This window comes from Magnolia sinica, chromosome 18, assembly GCF_029962835.1.
Source record: "Magnolia sinica isolate HGM2019 chromosome 18, MsV1, whole genome shotgun sequence".
NCBI lineage: Eukaryota > Viridiplantae > Streptophyta > Magnoliopsida > Magnoliales > Magnoliaceae > Magnolia > Magnolia sinica.
The window spans coordinates 5,526,295-5,550,271 of record NC_080590.1 but is presented as its reverse complement, the minus strand read 5'-3'; the positions used below and the strand labels follow the sequence as shown (position 1 = coordinate 5,550,271).

General features: G+C 38.7%; 1 protein-coding gene across 1 annotated transcript; it reads left to right on the top strand.

Moving 5' to 3' along the window:
- Window positions 1–13,895: 13,895 nt before the first annotated feature.
- LOC131233772 (transcription factor bHLH71-like) lies at window positions 13,896–22,119 on the top strand. Its single transcript, XM_058230563.1, has 3 exons — window positions 13,896–14,441; window positions 14,832–15,270; window positions 21,104–22,119. Exons 1-3 carry the CDS (start codon window positions 14,031–14,033, stop codon window positions 21,235–21,237), a joined length of 984 nt encoding a protein of 327 aa, XP_058086546.1. The 5' UTR covers window positions 13,896–14,030; the 3' UTR covers window positions 21,238–22,119.
- Window positions 22,120–23,977: the final 1,858 nt, after the last annotated feature.

Sequence of the window (23,977 nt, the reverse complement as noted above, 5' to 3'; positions counted from 1 at the left end):
TAGATGCGGTAAACATGCAAGAGAGTTGAATTGATCATCAACCCGGCCCTTCCATCCATGGTGTTTGCGTACAATTCAATAAAAAACAAGGCTACATGTGTGATTAAGGGCATGTATTTAAATTTTATATGCGATTATGATGTGTGGACACATCAGAGTCTTACTTAACTCCTTGTTTGATTGAATGCTGGTGACCCCGCATCGAAACGAATGCGCATGACTGGGTTCATAAATCTAGCTATCGAGTTGGCCATCGATTGTGATTAATGATCAACCAATTTACGAAAGTGTAGGAATTAGTCCTCTATGATGGATTCTTCATGTGTTATGAGTTTAGAACTTTTCTTTCACCAGTAATTGCAATCACCTGACGCATGTGGTTGTGGGTGATTATGTGCATTCACAAGGAATAGTCTTGCTTCAAAAGGAGGCAGGAACACCTTGTGTTGTAAAAAAATATTTCTTAAAAGAATAGAGATGGACAACTAAATGAAAAGAAGGCTAAATAATACTGATTTTATTAATGTTTGAATGTGTGGATCATTACAATTAACATGGTATCATAATAAACAATCTAGAGAAATAAACGAGGGATAAATACCTGATCCGTTTATAAGAACAGATGATCAAGGTTGATGGTAAACAAGATGTAACTAGAAAGATGATTGTGTAAGTAAGAATTCAGTTAATCAGTATCTAGCATCTTAGGGTTGTAGACATTTAATATTATCCTATGGTACTGTAGCGGTGGTGCTGGATTGTAGCAATCTATGCTAAGACTAGGTCATGTTATATTATGCTAGCATAGAAAGTAATGATAGATGTATAAGAAGATAAATTGTATTTAGCTGACTTTGAGCTCTTCATCACATGTTCATTTTATAGGTTGTTGAGGCGGCAAAACTCTCGCTAGGTTTCCTTCTTTGTGTGGGATTCTCCACTTTTACAACATGCATTTCGAATAGAAAGATCTATGTAGAGTTGAAAGTTTTCAGATCTCTTCTTTTACGTAGACGCCTTATTTTAGAATCTTTAGGATCATATATATATATATATATATATATATATATATATATATATATCGGGAAAAGGTACTACGCGCTCGAGCTGATGGAAACGTCCCATGAGGTCGAGCTGTGTGGGCCCCACCGTGATGCGTTTCGAACATCTACCCCATTAGTCAGATGCACCATTCCATCATGGGCATAGGTCTCAAAAATCAAGTCAATCCGTGACTTGTGTGGGCCACACCACATACAGAAGTTGAGAGGGTCCGTGCACCATTAAGACATTCATAATCATTTTTTGGGCCCACCGAGATGTGGTTTGCAAATCCAGCCCATCCATTATGTGTGTCGCACTTGGATGAGGGTTCAGACCAAGTTTCAGACACATGCAAATTTCAGGTAGGCCCCACCAAATGCTTTTATATGTTTTTGGCATGTCTTTACATTTTTTTAGATGGTATGGCCCACCTGAGTTCCGTATACGGGTGATTTTTGGGATATCCCATAATTTAAAGGGGACCCATCAAATGCACGGTGTTGATGGTCGACACGCATCACGGTGGGGCCCACACAGCTCGACCTCATGGGATCTTATCGTGAGCTCGAGCGCATAGTACCTTTTCCCATATATATATATATATATATATATATATATATATATATATATATATATATATATATATATATATTTGTGATCCAATTAGGAGAATCTCTACTGTTGATCCTGGACCTCAAATTGATCATTGCCATTCATGCATATGAATGACCCAATTAAACCACCTCTTGCAAGACTCTGAACTCTAATTCCCTTTTGATCATGGTCCTGGAGGTGTTGGATCATCCAATTCTCTTAATTTTGATTGATGGGTGTTCAGGACCTGATTTGTTTGGTGTTTATCCTCTTTCGATTTGGGTTTGATTTGCAATCAGATTTTCTCGAGTATTTTTCCGATCGTCATATATTCAAAATTTTCATGACCACTGCAAATTCTCTAAACATGTGTGGGAAGATCTCCCATTTTAGGATAGTGAGAAACGACTTTGTCAAGCGAATCACTACCAAATTTGTGATATGATTCTTTTTCTTAGTAGGTTTTTATTGATGTGTTGGGTACGCTGCCTCATTAATTGGCTCACTAATTGTGCCAAGTGACATTTGGTATTTTGCTCCCTAAAACATATATATAACTTGTGCCTTGCATTAATAATGAAATGCATATCGTTGAAGATGAAGATGAAACAAAAGAAATTTTCGAATGCAAGTATGTTTTTTGTCAACATGAATCTCACTGCGTCAACACGCCGTGAATTGTTATTGGTCCACATTGGCTTGTTATTGGTCCACATTGGCGCGCCAAAAACAGGTGTCAACACATATGGCTTGTTCCTTGCATTAATAATGCAATGCATATCGTCGAAGATAAGGATGAAACGAAAGATATCTTCGAATGTATGTTTTTTGTCAACATGAATCACACGGCGTCAACACGTTGTGAATTGTTATTGGTCCACATTGGTGCGGCAAAAACAGGTGTAAACACATGGTGACGGACGTTTAATGTTAATGGACATGTAAAATGTCCCACTAAAATATCATATCCATAGGATCGGGGCAATTCACCAAGTGAGTCCATCCATTAATCAATCTGTCCCACCATGAGCATTCCATGTCCCATACAGGTCAGCTCATCATTTGGGCCACACTTATACACGGAACACAGATTACTGACCCAAGTGAGTCCTCATCAGTGGAGCAGTCAGGTTTATGTGGGCTGGGGTCTGTGCATGGTGGGCCCTACTTGATGAATGGTCTGGATCTAGCACATGTATGCCTTGTTGGGCATGTCAGAGTGTAAGATGTGCTTTCTGAGATTCGAGGATGCTTTCTTTTGAGTCCTAAGAGGTCCTATGTGACATCTTCATTCGGTTTTGATAGATCGTGGGGCCCACCTCATAGCTACCATTTGGATAACATGTTTGATCGATCTGGCCCATACATTAGGTGGTGGAGCGCAATGTGAACATGCTGTATGCTAAAAATTGGGGCAGTACCCCCGTAAAGTGAGCCACACGTGTACGTGGAATTTGGACCGTTAGACTCTTTCTTCTATCCCTCTCGCTCGTACAAGTGTGATGTTCCTGATCATTAAGCCACTGTCTTCTTCTTTTTTTTTTCTGAGCTGCTTTCAGTGTATACTACTTGATGAATGGTCAGGATGGTGACATGCATGCTATCGAACGGTGGGACTAGCTATAAGCCGGGCTGGCGGGCCCTGTGGATACCAGCATGCATCGCAACCCGCATGAAGAGACAATCAATGATCAAAACCGCTCATGTCCGGGGGCTAATCTAGACGGGTCATGGTAATAACCTATTGCTAAAAGCTTGATTTCTGACTGTTCATATGTATAACTGAAAGCGTACAATTGAAAAGACGAATTCAACAGCTATTCTACAATTCCACGGATCAGTAGTGAGGAATGAGCATCATTCTTTAGAGAGATTATTGGAACATGGGCCATTCAAAATAGGGCTAGTGGACGGACGGTTCTGATTCCATCTTTTCATTTAAGCTGTCGAGTCGACTAGAAATGCAGTAGACAAGGAATTGATGTGGGTAGGAGATGAAAGGTGGGCCATTGCAATCATCGAGATGGCTTTTTTTTTTTTTTTTTAAATAGTCTTCGAGATGGCTTAATTACAACATAGTTCACACAGTTACACTTTAACAACTCGTGCATGCAATGCATCCTTCACTCACATACCACGAAACATGCACACATGGACATCGATGTTAAAACGTGCGAACCTGCATATCCCAAAAATGGAAGATACAAGCCACCGACTCCCAATATTGAGACTTTGGTTTTGTCAGTTGAACGTGGACTGTTTTTACTTTACCCGTCTATTTGTAGGCCAAAAATAGTAGGGCTCTGATCATCCCACCCAAAAAGACTAGCGATTTGGATTACTTATCTTGGCCCACTTATCAGACTTACCAACTTAAATATATATGGTGCAAAGCCTCGGAGGCCACATCGTATGAATCTGCAGCTAGGATCTTTTTCTACTGGAGGATTTTGGGGCATGGTCCATCCTGATATGGTTGCATCAGGCAAATGGCCTGGATCACTCAACCATAGGCCCCAACTGAAAACCGAGTATGCTGTTTGTAACGGGTGGATGAATGAACACCCCCCTTCGCAAGATGATTCAATCTATTGTTTGAATCCTTTTAAGGGCTTTAATAAAATGCCATTTTTGGATCATCTCCAAACAATCCTTGCAATAAAAGAAGTGGGCCATTAGATTCCTTTAGAGGGCAACTAATTAGACTGTGCAACTTGTATGCTGACTCACAACGGAATCGAGTTTTCTCTTTTGTGCAGACATTGTCTTCATCAATTACAACTTATGTGTGGAATGAGTATTATAATTTCAGACTTTTCAAGTTCTAGTATAAGCAATACCAGGTCCTACCATGTGTCCCACCGAAAAAGTGGCAAATATGCAGACACTTCCACTGAACAAATGGCATACGTGCATGCGAATCTAGACCGTTGGAACATGTTTCCCACTGTAGAGAACGCAGTGGAAATTCCTTAGTGATGAACAATACCAATGGTAGATTTTTCCTATACAAATTTGAGCATTTGAATCTCTTATTTCTTAACCGTTGGCTTAATGGCCATCAATTAGATGGTAGGATGGTGTGACCAGGTAGATTTGTTGGCCACACCCATCTGATGTGGAGCCTACAGAGACACTCTGGATTAACTTACATGCATGCCACTGGGACATGTATGTGCTGGATCTTAGGCATGATTCATCATACCCAGCAAAAGTACATCTCCACTATGTGTAACGTGACAAAGTATTGACATTTTTACCCTTTAATTATTTTTGGACAAGGAAAGCTTTGCCGTATTTAAAGGACGTGTTCATAATTAAAAGAAAGGGTATTTAGGAAAATTAAAAATGTACTATGGATCGGCCATTTGTTTTATTTTAGTGCACTATCTTCCTTTCTCATCGACATAATTTTATATTTTGGCGTATTAAGCTTGTTATGTACGGACACTGTACGAATTCTATAAGCGTGGAAGACAGGGAACCGAAATTAAAGTCTATAAATGGTGGGTCTAGATTCAGTTGGATTTTTATTGAAAAATCTATCAATTTAATTTTTAATTGATTGAGGGTTGGATAATTAATGGATGGTTATATAAAAATAATTAATAATTTAAATTTAACAAATAAATAGTTATTAATCAGAAAATAAAAATATTAAATCAATCTGAAATTTTAAAAATGACCTACCCGATTTAATTTCCATAACTTAATGGTCGAATTGACCTAATGTATGCCTTAAGATACCAGAGCAGCAGCTTGCACACTTAGCCATGACATGAGATAATACACTTTTATAATATTGAAGGAATCATGAGGTACAATACAATGAGCCACACACTAGAGCAAAATGGTATGGTTGAGCGGATGAATCAAACTCCCTTAAAGAAGGCTCGATGTATGATGAAAAAAGCTGGTTGGGAAAGAAAATGTGAACTAAGAATATTAACACGACTTGCTACTTAGTGAATCAGTCTCCTTCAATGGTTATATATTGTAAAATTCTTAAGAAAATATGGAGTGGTCAGCAGGTAGACTATCTATGACTGTGAATATTTATTTGCGATGCTTACTCTTATGTACCGTCAGTTGAGCAAGATAAGTTAGACCAAAAGGCTAAAAAGTACGTCTTTGGTGTGAAGGGTTACAGGCTATACGACCGGGTCACACGGAAAATCATCCTTAGTCATGACGTCAAATTCGACGAAGGATCGTTGTTCTATAAGGATGAACACAAGGATGATGAAAAATCAGTTATGGACGTTCAAATAGACAGAAATGAGCAAGTGGAGCAGTTATCTATGAGAAGGAATCCACGAAGGGATCTTTGGTTACTAGCGAGATACATGGATAACTTAAATGCTGCATTTTCCTTTATTACATATGAGGGGGATCCGTTTACTTTTCAGGAGGCACTTGACGATGTAGAGTTTAAGTTTTGTGCAACTTCTCTAGGCTTAACGAAATTGTAATGAGGATGATGTGTGCACGAGAAGCGACGATGTAACTATGATGGAAGACAATTAGAGATGACGGTGACAAAGGAGAAATGAAGATTAAAGATTGAAGACATGATGGAGATTATTATCTAATGTCTTAAATCTGCCTGTAACAGTGTCTGTCGATGTCATTGACAAACCACTCGATCCCATCGAGCAAATGTGGATGATGTTGATATCATCGACAGTTTGCTCGATTCCATCGAGAAAATTAAAAAAATCTTATTTAATTGCTGGATAGTTTTGAAAGTTGCTACTTGCGATGGCATCAAAGGATTTTTGATGTCATCATGGGGCTTTGATGTTTGTCGATGCCATTGAAGGTCCCATCGAACGCGTAGAGTTGTGTAAGTGCGAGATTTGTTTCCCATTCCAGTTGAGTAGTATATATACCAGGTGTAATCGGGATTAGTGATAGGATTAGAGAGGATTCAGGCTTTCTAAGGTGTTCTAAAGAGTTCAAAGACATAGTTAGGGTTTCAAATGAGATTCAAGGTTTGTTTGAATCGATAAGATTTACCATCTCTTGTACTTTTGCTTTCATAGTTCATTATGTTTCATTTTGTGTCATGGTTATATATATATATATATATATATATATATATATAAGAGTTTTTCCATTTAAAATTCAGATTGTCTTTTTATTGAGTTTAATTGTGTGATTGCAATCACTTTGCTTGATTCTACCGTGTGTTTCCGTGAGTCCCAACGTAAAACTCATACATCTGGTGGCCCCTCATAACCTCTGCCTATGATGTGCTGGGAATCTGCGTCCAGCAAGCCTCTCCCTCATGGGAGCGGATCAGTAAGACCCAGCCTTGCCCAAGACGGTGCAACCATTAAGTTGAGCACCAACTTAACGTATGTATTCTATATCACGCTGTCCATTTATTAATTCGGATCTGATAGATGGGGTGGATACAAAATACATGCGTCAAGGTAGCCGCACAATAAGGGCCGAACCGTCTTAGGTGAGTCCATGTGTAATAGGTAGCTCGAGATGGATGGAGGGCTTCACACAACATGTGCTAAGACGGAGCATGCCCGCCAGATCCGGACCGCTCATCATCTATCACCCACCATGAAATTTCCCCATCTTAAATTTCAGGTGGATCCACTAATTATACATACCACGTGGGAGCACTGAATACAGACCGTTGGTCGATTTCTTTTACCCGTCCATATACTCTTATACATCCATAGCCCGACCAATGATCAGACCGTCTTGAATTCCAAGTATCCGACACCGCAGGATCCAACCAACGGCAGCGTAGCCACACTTACGAAAAGCGATATGGAGGGGAGAGCTTCACGCCACATATGTCAGTACGCATGCACTAGATCCGTACCACTCATCAGTGCCCGCCGCAATGAAAGTTCCCCATCGCAAACTCCAGGTGGACCCACTCATTATGCAGGCCACTGAATACGGACCGGACCGTTGGTCAATTTCTTTCAACCGTCCATTTACGTAATGCATCCATGGCCAAACCAATGAACAGACCATCCAGAATTCTCAGCCAAGGACCCATGGATCCCATTCGCACGTGCGGCATTGCCAACCGTGCGAAAAGCGAACCCGCTCGAGTATACTCACTATTCCCAAAAAGGAAAAGGAAATGAGTACTCCAGTCTCCAGGTCCCAAATGCAAAGACAAGGTGGATACACCCAAAAGCGTGCACATGAATATGTATTAAAGGCCATACATTGTACGTAGCAGTGGATGTTGGGTCAGGAAAGATACAAAGACAATACACAGAGATGAAAGGAAAATAAAATGTTACCTGCATTCGCATTAGAGTGGGGTATGTGAAGGTGATTGATGGGTATTTAGTAGAGGGAGTAGAATGGTGTGAGAAAGAGGAAAGGGAGTTTGGTCCTGAATGTCCCATGATTTCTGTGGATGGATGGGATTATCGAGGGGGGTGGGAGCTGTTGGTCACATGGATTCCCCTGCAGAGGGCCTGACACTGGTGGACCATGGTCCAAGGCCCATTTTTCAAACCTTTCCTTTCCCTCCTTTTCAAACGTCTTCATCACTTGGATAAGGGAAACGATTTTCAATGTATACAACCTGTCTTATGTTTTCTTACATGTACTGTTTCCTTTTTCTCTCCCTTTTTTTTTTTTTTTTGCTTTCTTTGTTTTTCTTTTAATTATGGTTTTGCTTGGTTTAGCTAAGCTTCTCTACCCCCATTGGGAAGGCCACATCACCACCTTTCTGGTTTCTTTAGAAAGCGTTCAATGTATTTTGAATTCTTTTTTCCTTTCTTTACCCTTTCGAGATTTTAACCTGAAATTCCTCCCTAGCTCTGATTTTACCAAATAATGCCCTCCCGTAGTCAGAATTCTGCTGTGGTGTTTTTTAATGGAGCGGATTAGGGAAGGTCCTTACTAGATAAATGTATTCTATACACATGTAGTCCATTTGTTTGCTACATAATTTTAGGGCATGAGCTGAAAAAGAAGTGGATCCAATATTCAAGTGTATCATGCCATAAGAAGCAATGGTGATTGACCATTACAACTTATAATGGACTGAAAATTTTGGTTCAAGTTAATATTTGTTTTTTTCCCTTCATTCAGGTTTACGTGACCTTATCAATAGGTTGGATGGCGAATAAACATTACAGAAACATTTAAGTGGGCCCTAAAAGTTTTTAATAGTGGGGCTTTCAAGTACTACTGTTTCCTATAAAATAGTCGGCCTGAAATTTTAATATGCGTCATTTTCGGCTTCATGCTTTAAAATTAAATGCAAAATGCTTCATTTTTGACTTCATGCTCTAAACTTATATCGCAAAATGGAGGGACAACGAATATGTAGAATACTTACATAAGTCGTGCCCAAACGTAATGGCCACACGGTCTTGGGTGAGGCGTGGTCGCATCTAATTGGCTACTTTTATAGGGACCAATGACCGAAATGCCCTCTTCATTTTTTTTTTTTTTTGAAAAAGTGGTTAAGTTGAAAATTGTGGGGACCACCTGCATGTGCATGATGTCCAACCGGTTCAACAAATGCAACTCACCATGATGATGAGACAAATGATAAATATGATCCAACCATAAGGTGGGCCACACGATAAAAGAATGTACATGACCCAAAACATGCAAATTCACATGTAGCCCATCTGAATTTGGTTGCCATATTTTTAGTTCTTGTGATTATCATGGCTGTGCATATGTTTAGACGGGTTCAATGCCATTCACATACTGGCCCCATGATGCGCAGCTTTATCACTTGAAAAAAATAATATTTGAAGCATTTTGGTGATTTCACCCCTTGAAAAGTTGCTCATTGTAATTTCAAATCAGTTGGGGCACTATTTGGTAAAATGAGATCTCCAGATCTCTCTTCGCTTTATTTTATTTTTATTTTGAGGTTTTGAGTTTGATGAGAACAAACAGTTTTTATGGACATTGATTTTTATCAGCTATAAATGCACGTATTCTAAGAATACTGGATAAATGCACTTCGGCAATGGATCTGAACCATCGGATTGCTGGCCACCTCTTGTATGAGCTACACACAAGAAGGTGAGCCAATTGGACATCATAACCATCAGATCCATAGTCCATCCCCAAAGGGTCTAAAAGGCTTAGAGCATTGTCGTGAAAAAAGGCCTCCATACATTGGCTGGTTATAAACAGCAAATTGCTGCAACTTTCTTGTGTTTCCACATTCATAAGGTGGGACGGCTAGGATTATTTGACATGTAACCAATCTTATTAGTTATAGGGTTTATAATACATTAGCATTCTCACTCTTGCATTTCTTTATTTTTGAAAGAAAGGAAATTTTACAAAAGAATACCTACTTAGTATAGAATTTACATTCCACTATCTTTTTTATAACGGTTTCAACACACTGCACCTAATTTAAGTAATTATCAATAGAGTACCGTCCCGGTCAGGATGGGCCATGTGAGGAAAGGGGTCACTAGTCAATGGGCCCCATCGTGATGTTTACGTGAAATCCACTCCTGCCACTACGTATATATCCCCACGTTAGGCCTGGAAGTGGATTGCATGTTGACCTCACGTGCTACTTTGTGTCAGGGCTGTGGGGCCCATTGTGATGTATGTGTTTTATCCTTGTTGTTCATCTATTTTTCTAGCTCATTGTAGGGCATTAGCATAAAATTGAAGCATATCTAAAGCTCAACTAAATTGCACCACAAGAAAAAAATGAGAATTAAATACTAGTATTTTTAAAATTCTTGAGGGCCATGGAAGTTTTGGATCTAAGTTCATATCTGTGTTTTCCGTTCCTCATCCAGGTTGGTGTGACCTTATGAACAGGTTAGAGACCAATAAACATCAACACAGGCTTTGGGAAGGTTTCAACTAAGGATGCCATTGTCCCCACTGTTTCATGTGGTGTTGTCGACTTGAGCTAGTCAACTTGAGCTTTGATTTTGATCTCGTGCTTTAAAATGAGTTTGGCAAAATAGATGTACTTGGATAAAATGTATACATTATGGTGGGCCAAATATAATCCTCACCGCATAGCTACATGTTGTTGGGGTTAGCACGCGATATGCATCCATTAAGCCCAGGCCCAAAATCATCTCCATCCGTGATTCAAGTGGACCGCACGAATAACTAAATAAATAAATAAAAAGTGGATCACACGATCGGAAACATTACACAAGGCAACACTCACCCTCCAATTTGTTTCCCTTGGTGTGGCTCACCTGAATCAATGATGGACTTAATTTTTAGGCCGCAAGCTTAAATTTTAATTTGGTATTTAATGGTTGGAGTGAATTCTATATTATCATCATGATGTGCCCTATAAAATCAAGTGTAGACATCTATATCCCAACTATTTCCTTTGGTGTGGCCCACTTGAATTAGAGGTAAGCTTGAATCTTTTGCCCTAGTCCCAGAGTGAGATTATACATCTAATGGTCACATTGGATCTCATAGACTCATTGTAGTGGGCCCTATAAAAAATAAGGATGGACATCTGTCTGGCAGTGTTCTAATAAGAAAACATAAAAAAGATAAGGCCTCATGTCCAACTTGTTGGATTATAAGTTACGGTCCAACCCGCTGATGACTTCCAACCTTTCACATGCGTAAGCCATCCCTCCTGCCTGGCGGTTTCCGCATCATGAGCAATATCATCTTTCAAAAAACTCAGTAGTAGCACTAATTGAGTGTACCACATTTATATTTTGCTATTTATCAATGACTAGACATTGTTTTATATAGTGTGGTCCACTTGATTAGTAGGTAATGATAATTTTTTCACTAGGCAATCCACAAGTGGTGCCAACCTATTGGAAAGAATATTGGATTTCACACTCAATAAGTAGGAAGTTATGACTGGGGTGTACCATAAACAGTGGTCCAATTGGTTGGTCTTATAAATAAAAAAAAAAGGAATTTTATGGGATGTCCACCCTTATTTTTTATAAGGCCACCATGATGTGTTCCTAAGATCCACTCCAAGTCTCCAACCATTAAATGTATGATTCCATGTTAAGCTCAATGTCAAAAAATAGGCTAACTTGTGTTTCAGGTGGCCACTCCAAAGGAGTACAGTTGGAGGAGAGATGTCTACCCTTGATTTTTACAAAAAAACCCCTGTTAATTATAGGGAACCAATTCCAACAAATGGATGTACTTAAATTAGGCATGAGGCCTAAAAATCAGTCCTATATCTACTGATCAGGAAGGCCACAACAAGGGAAACGGTTTAGAGGGGTAGACGCTTGCCCTATTTCCAATTTTCTGGTTAACCTGAAATATAGATTGGGATGATTTTTAGGCCCTAATCTAACTTGGGTGACACACCTAGTGGTTGGGGTGAATTTCACATAAATATCAGGGCCTACCTCACAGCAGACTCTTATGCTTGCACCCTCACTAATGTCCTGTTGGAAAATCTAAGAAGGTATACAAATGATAATTAATTCAATTAATGTGTTAGCTTATTGAAAACTTTTTGAAAATGCATCAGAATGTAAATTCAATAATAAGTAGGTAGGTTTTTTTTTTTTTGGTTAATTTTTAAATTTATCCCTTCAAAATAACGCAGCACAACACCTAAAAGGCTAAAACTCACTTTATATTGTTGAGCTCAACTCTGACACTTTGGCAGACTGACGGTCAATAGACTCAATATGCAGCCATTAAACAATTGTACACGTGGCATACAGTGCCACATAAGCCCAATTAAACCATCCTAACAGTGGACCCCACTTTAGATGGATCCTGGTCCAAAAGTTATACTACTTTTTTCACTTAAAGTAGTCAACTCTTGAACATTTATTGGACAGTCGAGATGAAAAATAGCTAATGGTCCCATTTTGGGGAAATGTGTACAGGAATCAGAGGCTAAGATTGTTCCACCAGTCTGACTTCTGAATGGTGACCTATATGAAGTGAGTCCCACAATTAGAAAGCTTGAATTCGATTTAATGTATGCCATTTGTAAATTTATTTATTTATTTAAAATTCCGATTCCCTGCGTATCAACCATCACAATCTCTCAGAGTATCAAATCACTCCCCCCCTTTTATTAAATCATTTTTTCTTTGTAGAAAATGGGTATTATTTCTTATCGTTTTTTTTAGAATGTAAGGTATGCAAAGGCAGTCATTTCTTGCGAACGACAGTCATATTTTTATTTTTACAGTAGCTTTTACCAGCTTGATCATCTTGTTTGTATGCATATCCATATGGAGTTGGGGTCCATCAAAAGGCGACAGATTGTTGCAGTGCTTGACAGGATCTGTGATCTGGGAAAACCAAGGGTGGAAGAGGTCGCCCTTTTACCTCACTTTTTGAATCCGACACGCACAACCGTCTTACTTACTTCCTCACGTGCCCCCCTTTTCAACCTCCTTGAATTATTTGCGACTCTGGCTGAGTGTGGTGGTTGACACTCAGGCAATCAGATGTTTTCATGTGGCATCCATTGACCTAAACTAAACCGTCCAAATTAAATGATCTAATGTAGATAGGTCATCAGACAAAAATCAAATCGTTTGAATGATCTGAAAATCTGATTAATGGACATTTTCTAGTTGAATTTGGACTGCCATTTTTTAAAAAAGTCCATTAAATGTCCACCATTCATCAGGTCAGTAAATCAAGCCACTTATGCGGCATTTAATTTGTTTTTACATGATTTGGATGGTTGAATTTAAGCTAAATGCATGCCACGTGTGCAATTTCCTAGTGCCTATGTATCATCGATCATAGTCTGCAAGAGTATCAAAGTTTTTCTCTTTTAACCCCACACCCCTTTCTTTTTGGTTTTTTGAAGTTTTAACCGCCTCCATCTCATTTCTCATGAACTAGACTACCGAGTTTGGTGATCCATCGTCCATCACATGCCATGATTGAATGGGAAATCCATACCTCCCAAATGATTGATCTTGCTTTAGAAGGAGCATATTCAATTATTCACACTGAGAAGATGATAATGACCGTTTGATTTATCCCATTGAATTTGGACCTCATATTTTATTACCACTTACCATCCGTTCGATGGTCAATTATTTATTGGTTATGATCACTTGATCTATATAATTTTTTTCCTGTGCTCCATCTACAACGTCCCCAACAACTTAAATGGTCTGGATGTCCTTACCTGCCGGCCCCATCCAAGGATGTGTCCCTAGCATTTTGAAAATGATGGTAAACTATCAGTGGTGTCTTGTCCCCATTTTACTTTGGTACACCTCCCTCTTGCTCTCTCAGCTTTTCCAGGGCTGAGAAGCTTTTATAAAGCTGGGTTTTGGTATTTAATGATCATAGTCTCTTCATTTGGAAGGTATTGGGGCCATGGATGCATGAGAGAAGTGTAAGAAAAGTGCATTTTAGAAGTGTCATTTGTGAGTAAAGATAGATTTGAGTAGCAGGGTTGCACCATGGCACTAGAGGCACTTGTTTCTAATAACGATTCCAATCTCATCATCTACGACACTATATCAGCCACTGAAAACAACAATCATGATCTCTTGTTTGGAAACAATGTCGCCGATGCTGCTGTTCATGGATCACATTTAGATGGGTTGTGCCCATTGGATCTCCACGTGAACTTGGGCACTTCTTCGATGATGTTGAGGAGCTTGGCTGCGTCCAATACGGCAGAACAGAGGCCGAATTGGGCGGCACAAGGTCGGAAGAGGAGACGGAGAAGGCCTAGGATTTGCAAGAACAAAGAAGAAGCAGAGACGCAACGGATGACACACATTACTGTGGAACGGAACCGTCGCAAACAGATGAATGACCATCTTTCTGTCTTACGTTCTTTGATGCCTGAATACTATATACACAGGGTTAGTCACCTTACATTATTCATTTTTATTTTATTTTATTTTATTTTTGATGTCTCACACAGTGCATGGGCCAAAAGTTTGTACTTTGTCTTCAGGACTTGAGTCTGTTGAAGTTGAGCCCTGGGGTTTAAGCAATCTAAACCGTTGATGTGATGGTTCTCACAGTGGGCTGTGCAATCTGAACAAATTCTGTATTTTCTTTCTAAACAGTGGATTAATTGGCCACATATCACACACACACACACACACACACTGCATATACAATAGTAGATTCTTAGATGTTCTACTGTATGTACAACTATAAATCCAAAAATTATAAAGTTTAAAAAAATTTATTGGCAGATAGGTTTCGTTTTTTAAATCTTTTTTTTTTTTCGTGCTGTGTCACAGGGCGATCAAGCTTCCGTTGTAGGCAGCGCCATTGATTTCGTGAAGGAGCTTGAGCAACACCTCCAATCTCTAGAAGCTCGTAAGAGAATACAGCAGCAACAAAAAATAGAGAGAGGAGAAGAACATGACATGACCCTTAGCACAACGACCGCCAGCGACAATGATTTGGGTTCGCCTCCTTTCGCACAATTCTTCACCTACCCTCAGTACTCTTGGTGTCATGTCCCAAGAGGGTATCCGGTTGGGAAGCAACGGGCCGTGGCTGACATTGAGGCTACGATGATCGAGACCCATGTCAATCTTCGAATCCTCTCAAGGAAAAGATCAAGGCAACTCATTAAGATGGTAGCCGCATTTCAGTCTATCCGACTTACAGTCCTTCATCTCAGTGTCACCTCTTTGGATCCATTTGTTCTCTACTCTTTCAGCGTTAAGGTAGGTATACACATAACTCTATTCATAATCATACATGAGTGTTAAGGTAGGTATACACATAACTCTATTCATATGTACACTCATATATGCAAATATTCAGATTCTCATATACTCTATGTAGTGAGGTCTGTGAAGTCCACATGTAACGGCTCGTAACAATATGGAACACATGTGCAAGATCCAAGCTTTTCATCAGGTGGGTCCCCACCGTTTGGATCTTCAGGACGCAAAAGTCCGGACGTTCACTCCTGTGGAGGGCCAGGGTACAAAACAAATGCATCTCTTGCATAAAGTCTTGCTGTGTCCGTTAATTTGTTTTGCACGCTCGCCATCCTGGGGAGTGAAATGACCGGATTTTCGGACTAAAGTGTACCAACCACACGCTATTGTGTGTGTGTGTGTGTATATTAGTCCATCTCACATTTAATGGACCATCCAGCCAACATCACAAGGCTTGGATGGTCTTAGCTAACAATGGCCACTTTTTATATAACCGTTCCTTTTCAGGACAGTAGATGGTTGATAGAGAGAGAGAGGTATCTCACTATGTTGTCACTATCTACTTGGATGATTGGACCATTTCTCTTAATACTTATATATTACTACTCAGGATGGTGTGATAAGTGAGATCTTGGCTTGGTGGGTCATGATGAGTAGGGTGGACTTAAACTGAGAGTCCAAACCGATGAGCATATGATACAAGTGTCCAATACAAGTCATTTGTACCATAAAATGATGCAATTACTTGCATAGGATCACAATACCGTACAAGTGTCTAGTACAACTAATTCATAACATAAGATGGTGCAAATAGGTATACAGCCGTCCCCACTTACATAAAGACACATACATATGCACGTGTGCCAAATCCAACTCCTGCATGAAAGCGTGCACGTCTTGGCCTAAAAACCGGGCGGGTCCAATCATCTGGTGGGCTACAAAAATGTACGGTGGATGTTGGCCGATTGGTGAGTTTTTCTAATTGGATCCATTCTTTCAATATATTTGGCCCACCAAATGACTGGACTGAATTGAACTACTCTTCTGTGCCAAGGCATCGACATGGTGGGGCTGCCCTGATTCATGTGTTTTACATGGCACGTGTGTTCTACCCTAGCTTTATAGAATCAGAATACCTCGCATTATGTATAGACCATTTATCTGTTTCAACGGAAGTCATCTGCGCTGGCAGAGCCGTGAGTTTTCACATGCATGCATTCAGGGCGGCACATTGATGTACAGCAGGTCATCGACACTTTCATGGTCCGAATGGATTAAAAAAGGCTGGATCGACGACAGAAGTTATCTGAATCGTCAGACCTTAAATTAGGCATATCTTGCAATCCGGAATGCGGATGTAGAATATATGATTTTGTGGTAAGATGAACTACCTTAGCCACCCAACCTGCTATTCCGGGTTGCACAAGCCAGATTTGGAAATACCATCAAATCTATGGTCATTTCCTTTTTTGAATTTCATTTTTACTAGTAAGTTTTAGTTTGACTATAACTATGAGTTGTGCCCAATGTTAAAAGTGCTTAGACTAATTAGGAGAACAGCATGGTGAAGTTAAATAAGACACTTCTATTTTTAGCTAAAAACCTGGCGCAATAGTAGACATTATGACGGTATATAAATAGTAAATTTACTATTTATATTAAGTTGCAAATCCTAGGACTTTTAGCTATAGTTTGATTATAAAATTTCTCTCATTGCTTACTATCCTTATTTAAAGGATCCTGAACTGTTTATTAAAATCATCAATTAAATTATGAATTTTATAATGTTTATTTTTGTTTTCTTGCTTTTTCCTCTTGGATTCGAGAAGTATATATGGAGAGTATAGAAAAGCTCTGTAGATGCGGAGTTGTTATCATTAAGGAAGACGGTGATCGAGTAGTTATCATTGAGGAAGACGGTGATCGACCTCATCACATTCATCCCTACGTCACATATCACACATATTAATTCGTTGGAATCATAGAATTCATCGTAGGTGGGCCATAACCTGAAAATCAGATTGATAAAACTGTCCTAACCCTTGATTAACGATTTTTTATATTTTTATTTAGACGGTGGACTAAATTCCAATAGAGATCCACCAATCCGCCTAAAACGTCAGTTCCATGGAGATTTTAGTTTATAACAAATCTAAAGTGGGCCCCACGAATTGGACGGTTTAGTTTATGTTAAATGTATGCTACCTTTAAGTGCATGCGTGAGAAACATAACACCCTGCAAGAATATTGTAGTTTTAGTTTATAGAAAAACTTTGATACTTAGGCAGAGTATGATTGATGATACACAGTCACTTAATAATTAATTGTGCATGTGGCATGCAATTAAATCAAACTAAACCATCCAAAATATGGTTCTCAGTTTAGATGTAACGTCAAAAAAAAAAAGAAGCTTATTTGATTGTGCGAGTACCTGATTAGTCAACATTTATTGGACGTATAAAAATGAAAATATCCAATGGTCCCAATTTCAACAAACAAGGGACCACTAATTAGATGTTGACGTTGATATGATTAGGGACCGTGACTTAGAGACGGTGAATTCTACAACTTAGTTGGTTTAATTAGGTTTAATGGGTGCCACGTGGACAAATTTTGAATGCCTCCGTACAAGAGTCACTAGGAGTCTCCTTGGAATCAAAGTGCCGCTTGACCTTGGAAAGTGGCAGGGAATCTCCTTCTATTCATCGAAAATTTCATGGCAAAACTCTCCTTGGAAAGGTAACAAATTATTGGAGCTATTAGAGGCGTAGGACACTTATACTGGCAGTGTGTGTATATATATATTTCTTGGATGGCCCACCATCTCCTAAACTGTGTGCTGGATGGGGATTATTGTGCCACTAAGCCCTTGGGGGTCCACAGTGATGTACCAGTTATATCCATGCCGTTCATCCCTTTTGGCAACTTATTTTAGGGCATGGGCTCAAAAATGAGGCAGATCTGCAGCTGGACACATCACAAGAAACAAAGTGGACAATAATGAGATCTTCCTAGGGTCTACCGAGATATTTATTTGCCATCCAGGATATTTGTAAAGTCAATTCAACCTAGATGAAGGGGTAAAAGGTAAAAAAGAAAACCAAATATTAACTAGTTTTTATGGTGGTCATTTAATCTCTATTGTTTTTAGCTGTATGGTTCACTTAAGCTTTGGATCTGCCTCATTTTTTGTTCTCAAGCCTAAAATGAGCGGGTGAAAGGGATGAAAAGTGTGGATTTAATACATACATCACAATGGGCCTTACAAACCTCAGTGCATTAGGAATCTCTTGCAGCTGGGAGATGCAGGAAACGCTCGCCTCTAATTTTCTACGCCCTAATCAGTGTAGCACACGTCACCAAGATTTCGAAGATCTCCTGGCGAAATGATATTATGCAGTTTTTTCAAAATAAAAAAACAGACTTTAAATTATCATGTTTTTACGTTGATAGTCTCGAAAATGATAAAAAGTTTAAGGAATTTGTTATATATATATATATAGATTTATTTATTAATTTACTATAAATATTTTAATAATTTAATTTCAGCACCATTTCCCCATAATATCCCAAGAAAAACTTAAAAAATTTAAAAATCTACTTAGTAATCATTGAGTCTAGAAATTGCCAAGAATAATATTTTTCACTATGCTGCTAATTGAAATAATCAAAGGACAATTGAAAACACTTCCCGTTTTATTTATGAATCTACACAAAATAATAAAGATGCAATAGCCTTAGGAGTAATTCTGCTTGCACTTGGGGCAAATCATTATGTATGAAATGTACCCAATCCACCCATCGATGCCCTTCAACAAACGTATTCAATGTCAAAAAGTCATTATAATTCTTCTTCTTTTTTTTTTTTTTTTCGTGGGCCACACCCATCTAAAAGCCTCAAAATTCACATGGTGAGACATTTGACAGGTTTCCCATTTTCATGGTGGAGTGACTGCATTGAACTGGTGGAAGGCATGCATGCACTTTGTGGCCCATGTGTATACAACTATTTACTTTGAGAGAGGGATGAAGTAGTAATTTTTTTAAAGAGAATGGTCTATTCTATTAGACCCAGTGGGGAATTCTACAATGAAGTGGTAAGTTAGAGAGGAGGTACTCGCAATGATCTAAAGAAGGAAGGTGCTTGCAATTGTTAAAACCAAAAAGTAGGTCTTGACAATTCCTATAAATAAAAAGAAAAAAGAAAAACTTTGATACCCTTGTAGAAGGGAACGGATGATATGCAAATGATTAGAAATAATGCACCCCACATATAATTCAAATTAAACTGTCCAAATTACTTTCCTTAGGTGCATCATGGACCATAAATCCTAAACCAAAAGTCCTGCCCATAGGATTTATATACAGCGACTAGGCTGCTAAAAAACAAAAATAATTCTTTATTTTGAGGTTTTTCATGAGATGTTATCACTAAAATCTCGCAAGAAATAAAATTATTTACTGTAAATAAAAATATGTTGAAAATCTCTCTCTCTCTCTCTCTCTCTCTCTCTCTCTCTCTCTCTCTCTATATATATATATATATAATTAATTAATTAATTAATTAATTAATTAATTAATTCTTTATTTTATTTTATTATTTCACAATAATCTCACAATATTTTTGCCATATTTTGATAGTATCTGGGATATATGTCACGCGGCTCAGTCCTGTCCTGCTAGTAAAGCAAGCTCTTAGCCTTTGTACAAGGCAGCTCATGTAAGCCAGCATGGCACGCGTGTATGATATCCAATACATCCATCAGAGGCGACTCTAGTCAAGTGGGCTACACTTTTTGGAACTTGGTGGAAGTCTCCACCTGCTTCTGACTAGTTGACACCTATGGAGTGGACCCACCAACTCCATTTTTGTGCTGGGACATCTACATGACTTCACCAACCTTATGAATAGCTTAGATATTGTACTTGACTGACACGCTAGGGTATGTGGGGGAATGCTGATGGCATGACGTGAGAAACCTAGAAGGCTTAATATGGTTTTGTTGGCTAAATGAGAGGCCGGTTAGTCTAGGAGTTGTAGAATATATGCTAATTCTACCATATTTATTTGTGTGGGGCCTACTTAATTTGGTGTGTGTATAGCATATTAGCATCCAACCTGTTGATAATTGTCACCCTACAGTGATAGGGAGATGCCCAAAAATTAGGCCACATGAATTTAGATTTTTTTTTTCCTTCCTTTTTCAAAATTTCTTGGTTGGCATTGTTTTCTATTGTGGGGCCCACCTGAAACAATACCCAATAAGGAACGACACGGGCTATATTCGTAGTGAACCATAGTGTCTCATTGAAAATGCCCTATGTGCCTGGGCTGGAGATGGGGGTGGTGTTGAAAATGGATAAAATCATCATTTCACCATGGAGAATATTTAAAGTGATTTAGGTACGACTTTTGACATGTGAACATGGCTCATTTTCACATGGCTGCTTCTTTCAGGCAACTTAGGCTAATGTATGCTATCATATATACCCAAATCTAAGCACTGAAATAGTGGGTCTCTCTGTAAATGGAATATAGCCCCAAAAAAATATTGCTTGGACGACCACAACCTCATTTCATTAATTTGTTAGTCAAAATAGACCAATGTGCCAGTTAGGATCATGTGTTGGGCCAATGATCTGGACGGTTTGAACTGAGGTTGGTGATATTAATGGTCACATTCTGTCAGGATTGTAAAAGTTCACTAGCAGTAAAAAGGTGGGGATAGATAAGGTAGTTGCAGTAAGTGGTATTAGTTTCCTCTTCTGAGTGATGGGAATATTCGCATTTTCATGCCTAAGTTTCGAATTTGGATGTTCATTCTCACTGCAGGTAGAGGAAGGATGCCACCTGAGCTCGGCAGACGACATTGCTGGTGCAGTTCACCACATGCTAACAATAATTGAAGAGGAAGCTGACCTGTGCTCAACGCAGGAACCTCTCCAGCCATCAGTTTCCCAACTTGCATGAAACTACGAAAATGCCATTAGTCCACAAGATTAGTTGGAAATTTACAAGGGAATTTCAGAGATACAACCACCCTTTTATGGGTTAATTAGATAGAACCACCTAAAAATATTAGGGTTATATTTCCGCACTTATGCCTTCTTTATTTCATCTCTTTCCATCATATTGGAAATGACGAAAACACCTTCGATATTTGAAATGATGAAAATGCCACTCTACATAAATACTTTTCTGAGGGGTTCATTAATTGGATCAACCTTCAAATTAGGTTATATCCATAGTCTAAAAGCTCTGGTCCACTAGTAAGGTGGCTATGATGGCATCTAGAAGAAATGGACGGTTACCATTGATTATGGCTATTTTCATCATTTTTCAAAAGAGGCTGACAGCTGTGACTTCAATAAGATGGAAAGTGGTAAAATAAGAAGTGTATAAAAATGTAAGTGTTGAAATCTAACCTATTTTTGGGTGGTTCTGTCTTAATTAAGCCAATTTCAAATAGCATTGTAGTTCAGATTGCTTGCTGCTTCTCTTCTTTACTAAGCTGACGGTGTTTTCGAGGATGAGGGTGCTACCAACTGCCAACCATGCCTCACCTAAGTAGTGTGCAGCGGCTTGTCGGAACCATCCATCTTGTGGGCCACATCGTCACTTGTGTCAAAGTTGCATACATTAGTTGGATGAACTAGTTTCTTAGTTGATTTGGGATTCAATGTAATAGAATGGCTTGGGATTTTTGTGCAGGGGTGGTTTAGCATGTTCAGGACTTTTGGCTTAGCTCATACCTGTGTTGGGTTAGATGGATACATACGTAGTTTTGTGTGGAGTGAAAACTATCACATGTACGTGTTTAATAAAATAGCATAATGTTTTCATTTGTGACCATTTTCTTTTGGAATTTTTACTTGAGAATTCCTCAAAATATATGATATTTCGAAGGATGTTTTGAGGTTTGGAATTTACAAAAACTTCATCTGAATGGATAGAAGGTGAAAAGTAAAGTATAATTTCTTATTAAGAGAGACTTAATGTAGAACCTAAAACTCTGCTTCATGCCCTGTACCAAAGGCAATTTTTCGCCTATGAAACCGGAGCTATATAGGCCCCACCATGATGTGTTTCTAAAATCCACTAATTATATGACTCAAATTTAAGTGCAGAGCTTAAAAACCATCTCCATCTGTAGTTCAGGTAGACCACATGATTGGAAACAATGTATATGATGACACCTACCCTCCAAACTGTTTCCCTCCGCGTGCCCCACCTAAATCACGGATTGTCCTGATTTTTGAGCCCATGATTAAATTTTTGTATGAATCTAATAATTCAAGTGGATTTCACATCATCATCACAGTGGGGCCCATAAAAAATCAACAATACATGTTTCTTTCCCAACCGTTTCCTTTGGCTTCACCCATCTAAATCAGAAGTTAACTTTTCTTTTTTTTGGCTCAACGTGGAATTGAGCATCTAATAGTTGGAGTGAATTTCACATGGGCCCAAAAAAAAAAAAAAACACTTACCGAGTATTGCTCTCCTAACTGCTTGAAGACATTTCCACTCAGAAATTAAAAAGAACATTTTTATGGGGCACCACCCATCACCCCATGATTTGTGCCTAAAATTTGAGATGTATAATACCATTTAGGTTTGTGGCAAAAAATCAGGCTACACCGTGATTTGATTGGACGAGCCATATCAAAAGAAAATAATTAGGAGAAAGATGTTTACTGTATATTTTTATACAATCTATTGTGATGATTGTTATGATTAAAAATGGACTAATCATATGAACAGACTTAAAGACTATGAATTACTTGAGGGCTCTTGGTAATCAACTCTGGGGTCAGCCTTGTATACCTTACTCGGACACGGGATATAAATACACTTGTAATATACAAAGATATAATTATCTTTCGGGGATACTCTTTAACTGACTCCAATGTCTTCTCTTATTTTCGAATAAATCACATGTACTCTGACAAACAGAAGTTGAGGAAGGATAAACTAGATTTCTACATCAGCATCACAATGATTATGTGAAATTCACTTAAACCATTAAAATGTTATGAAATAATGTATACCTATAATTCAGAAATCAGGTCAATCCATGATCCAAGTTCAATCCATGATCCAAGTGGGACATACCGGAGGAAATAGTTTGGAGGGTCGTCATGACCCTCTACACTGTTTCCCACCCTCCAAGCTATTTCCATTCGTGTGGTCGGCATAAATCACAAATGAAAATGGTTTCTAAGCCTTCTGCCTAAAATTAAGTAATGCACTGTTGTTGAAGTGATTTTTGGAAACACGTCATGGTGGCTTTCACTTATAAATTGGCTTTTTGTGGAAATTTCTTTAAATAGTTGGGGGAGTGAGGCGCCCCCTTGTGGTGGGAACACATACACATCATGTGGGCCCCGAAAAAATCGGCATGGGTTTCCCTCTCTAAACTATTTAAAGAAATTTGGCCATGTATATTAAAAAATAATAAATTATGGGGGTAGAACCAACTGTGATATGTTTTTGAAATCCACTCCGACTACCAATGATATAACTCAATTTTAGGTGTAGCTTTCAAGAATTATCTCCATCCATGATTTAGGTGGACCACATGATTGAAAACATTGTACAATCCCCAATTTTTGGCCGGGCCGACCTTGATGCATATGTGATTCTATCATTAGATCTATAATCCTACAACTCTAGGTTAGTCCATAGCAAAGAAATTAGGCCGATTTGT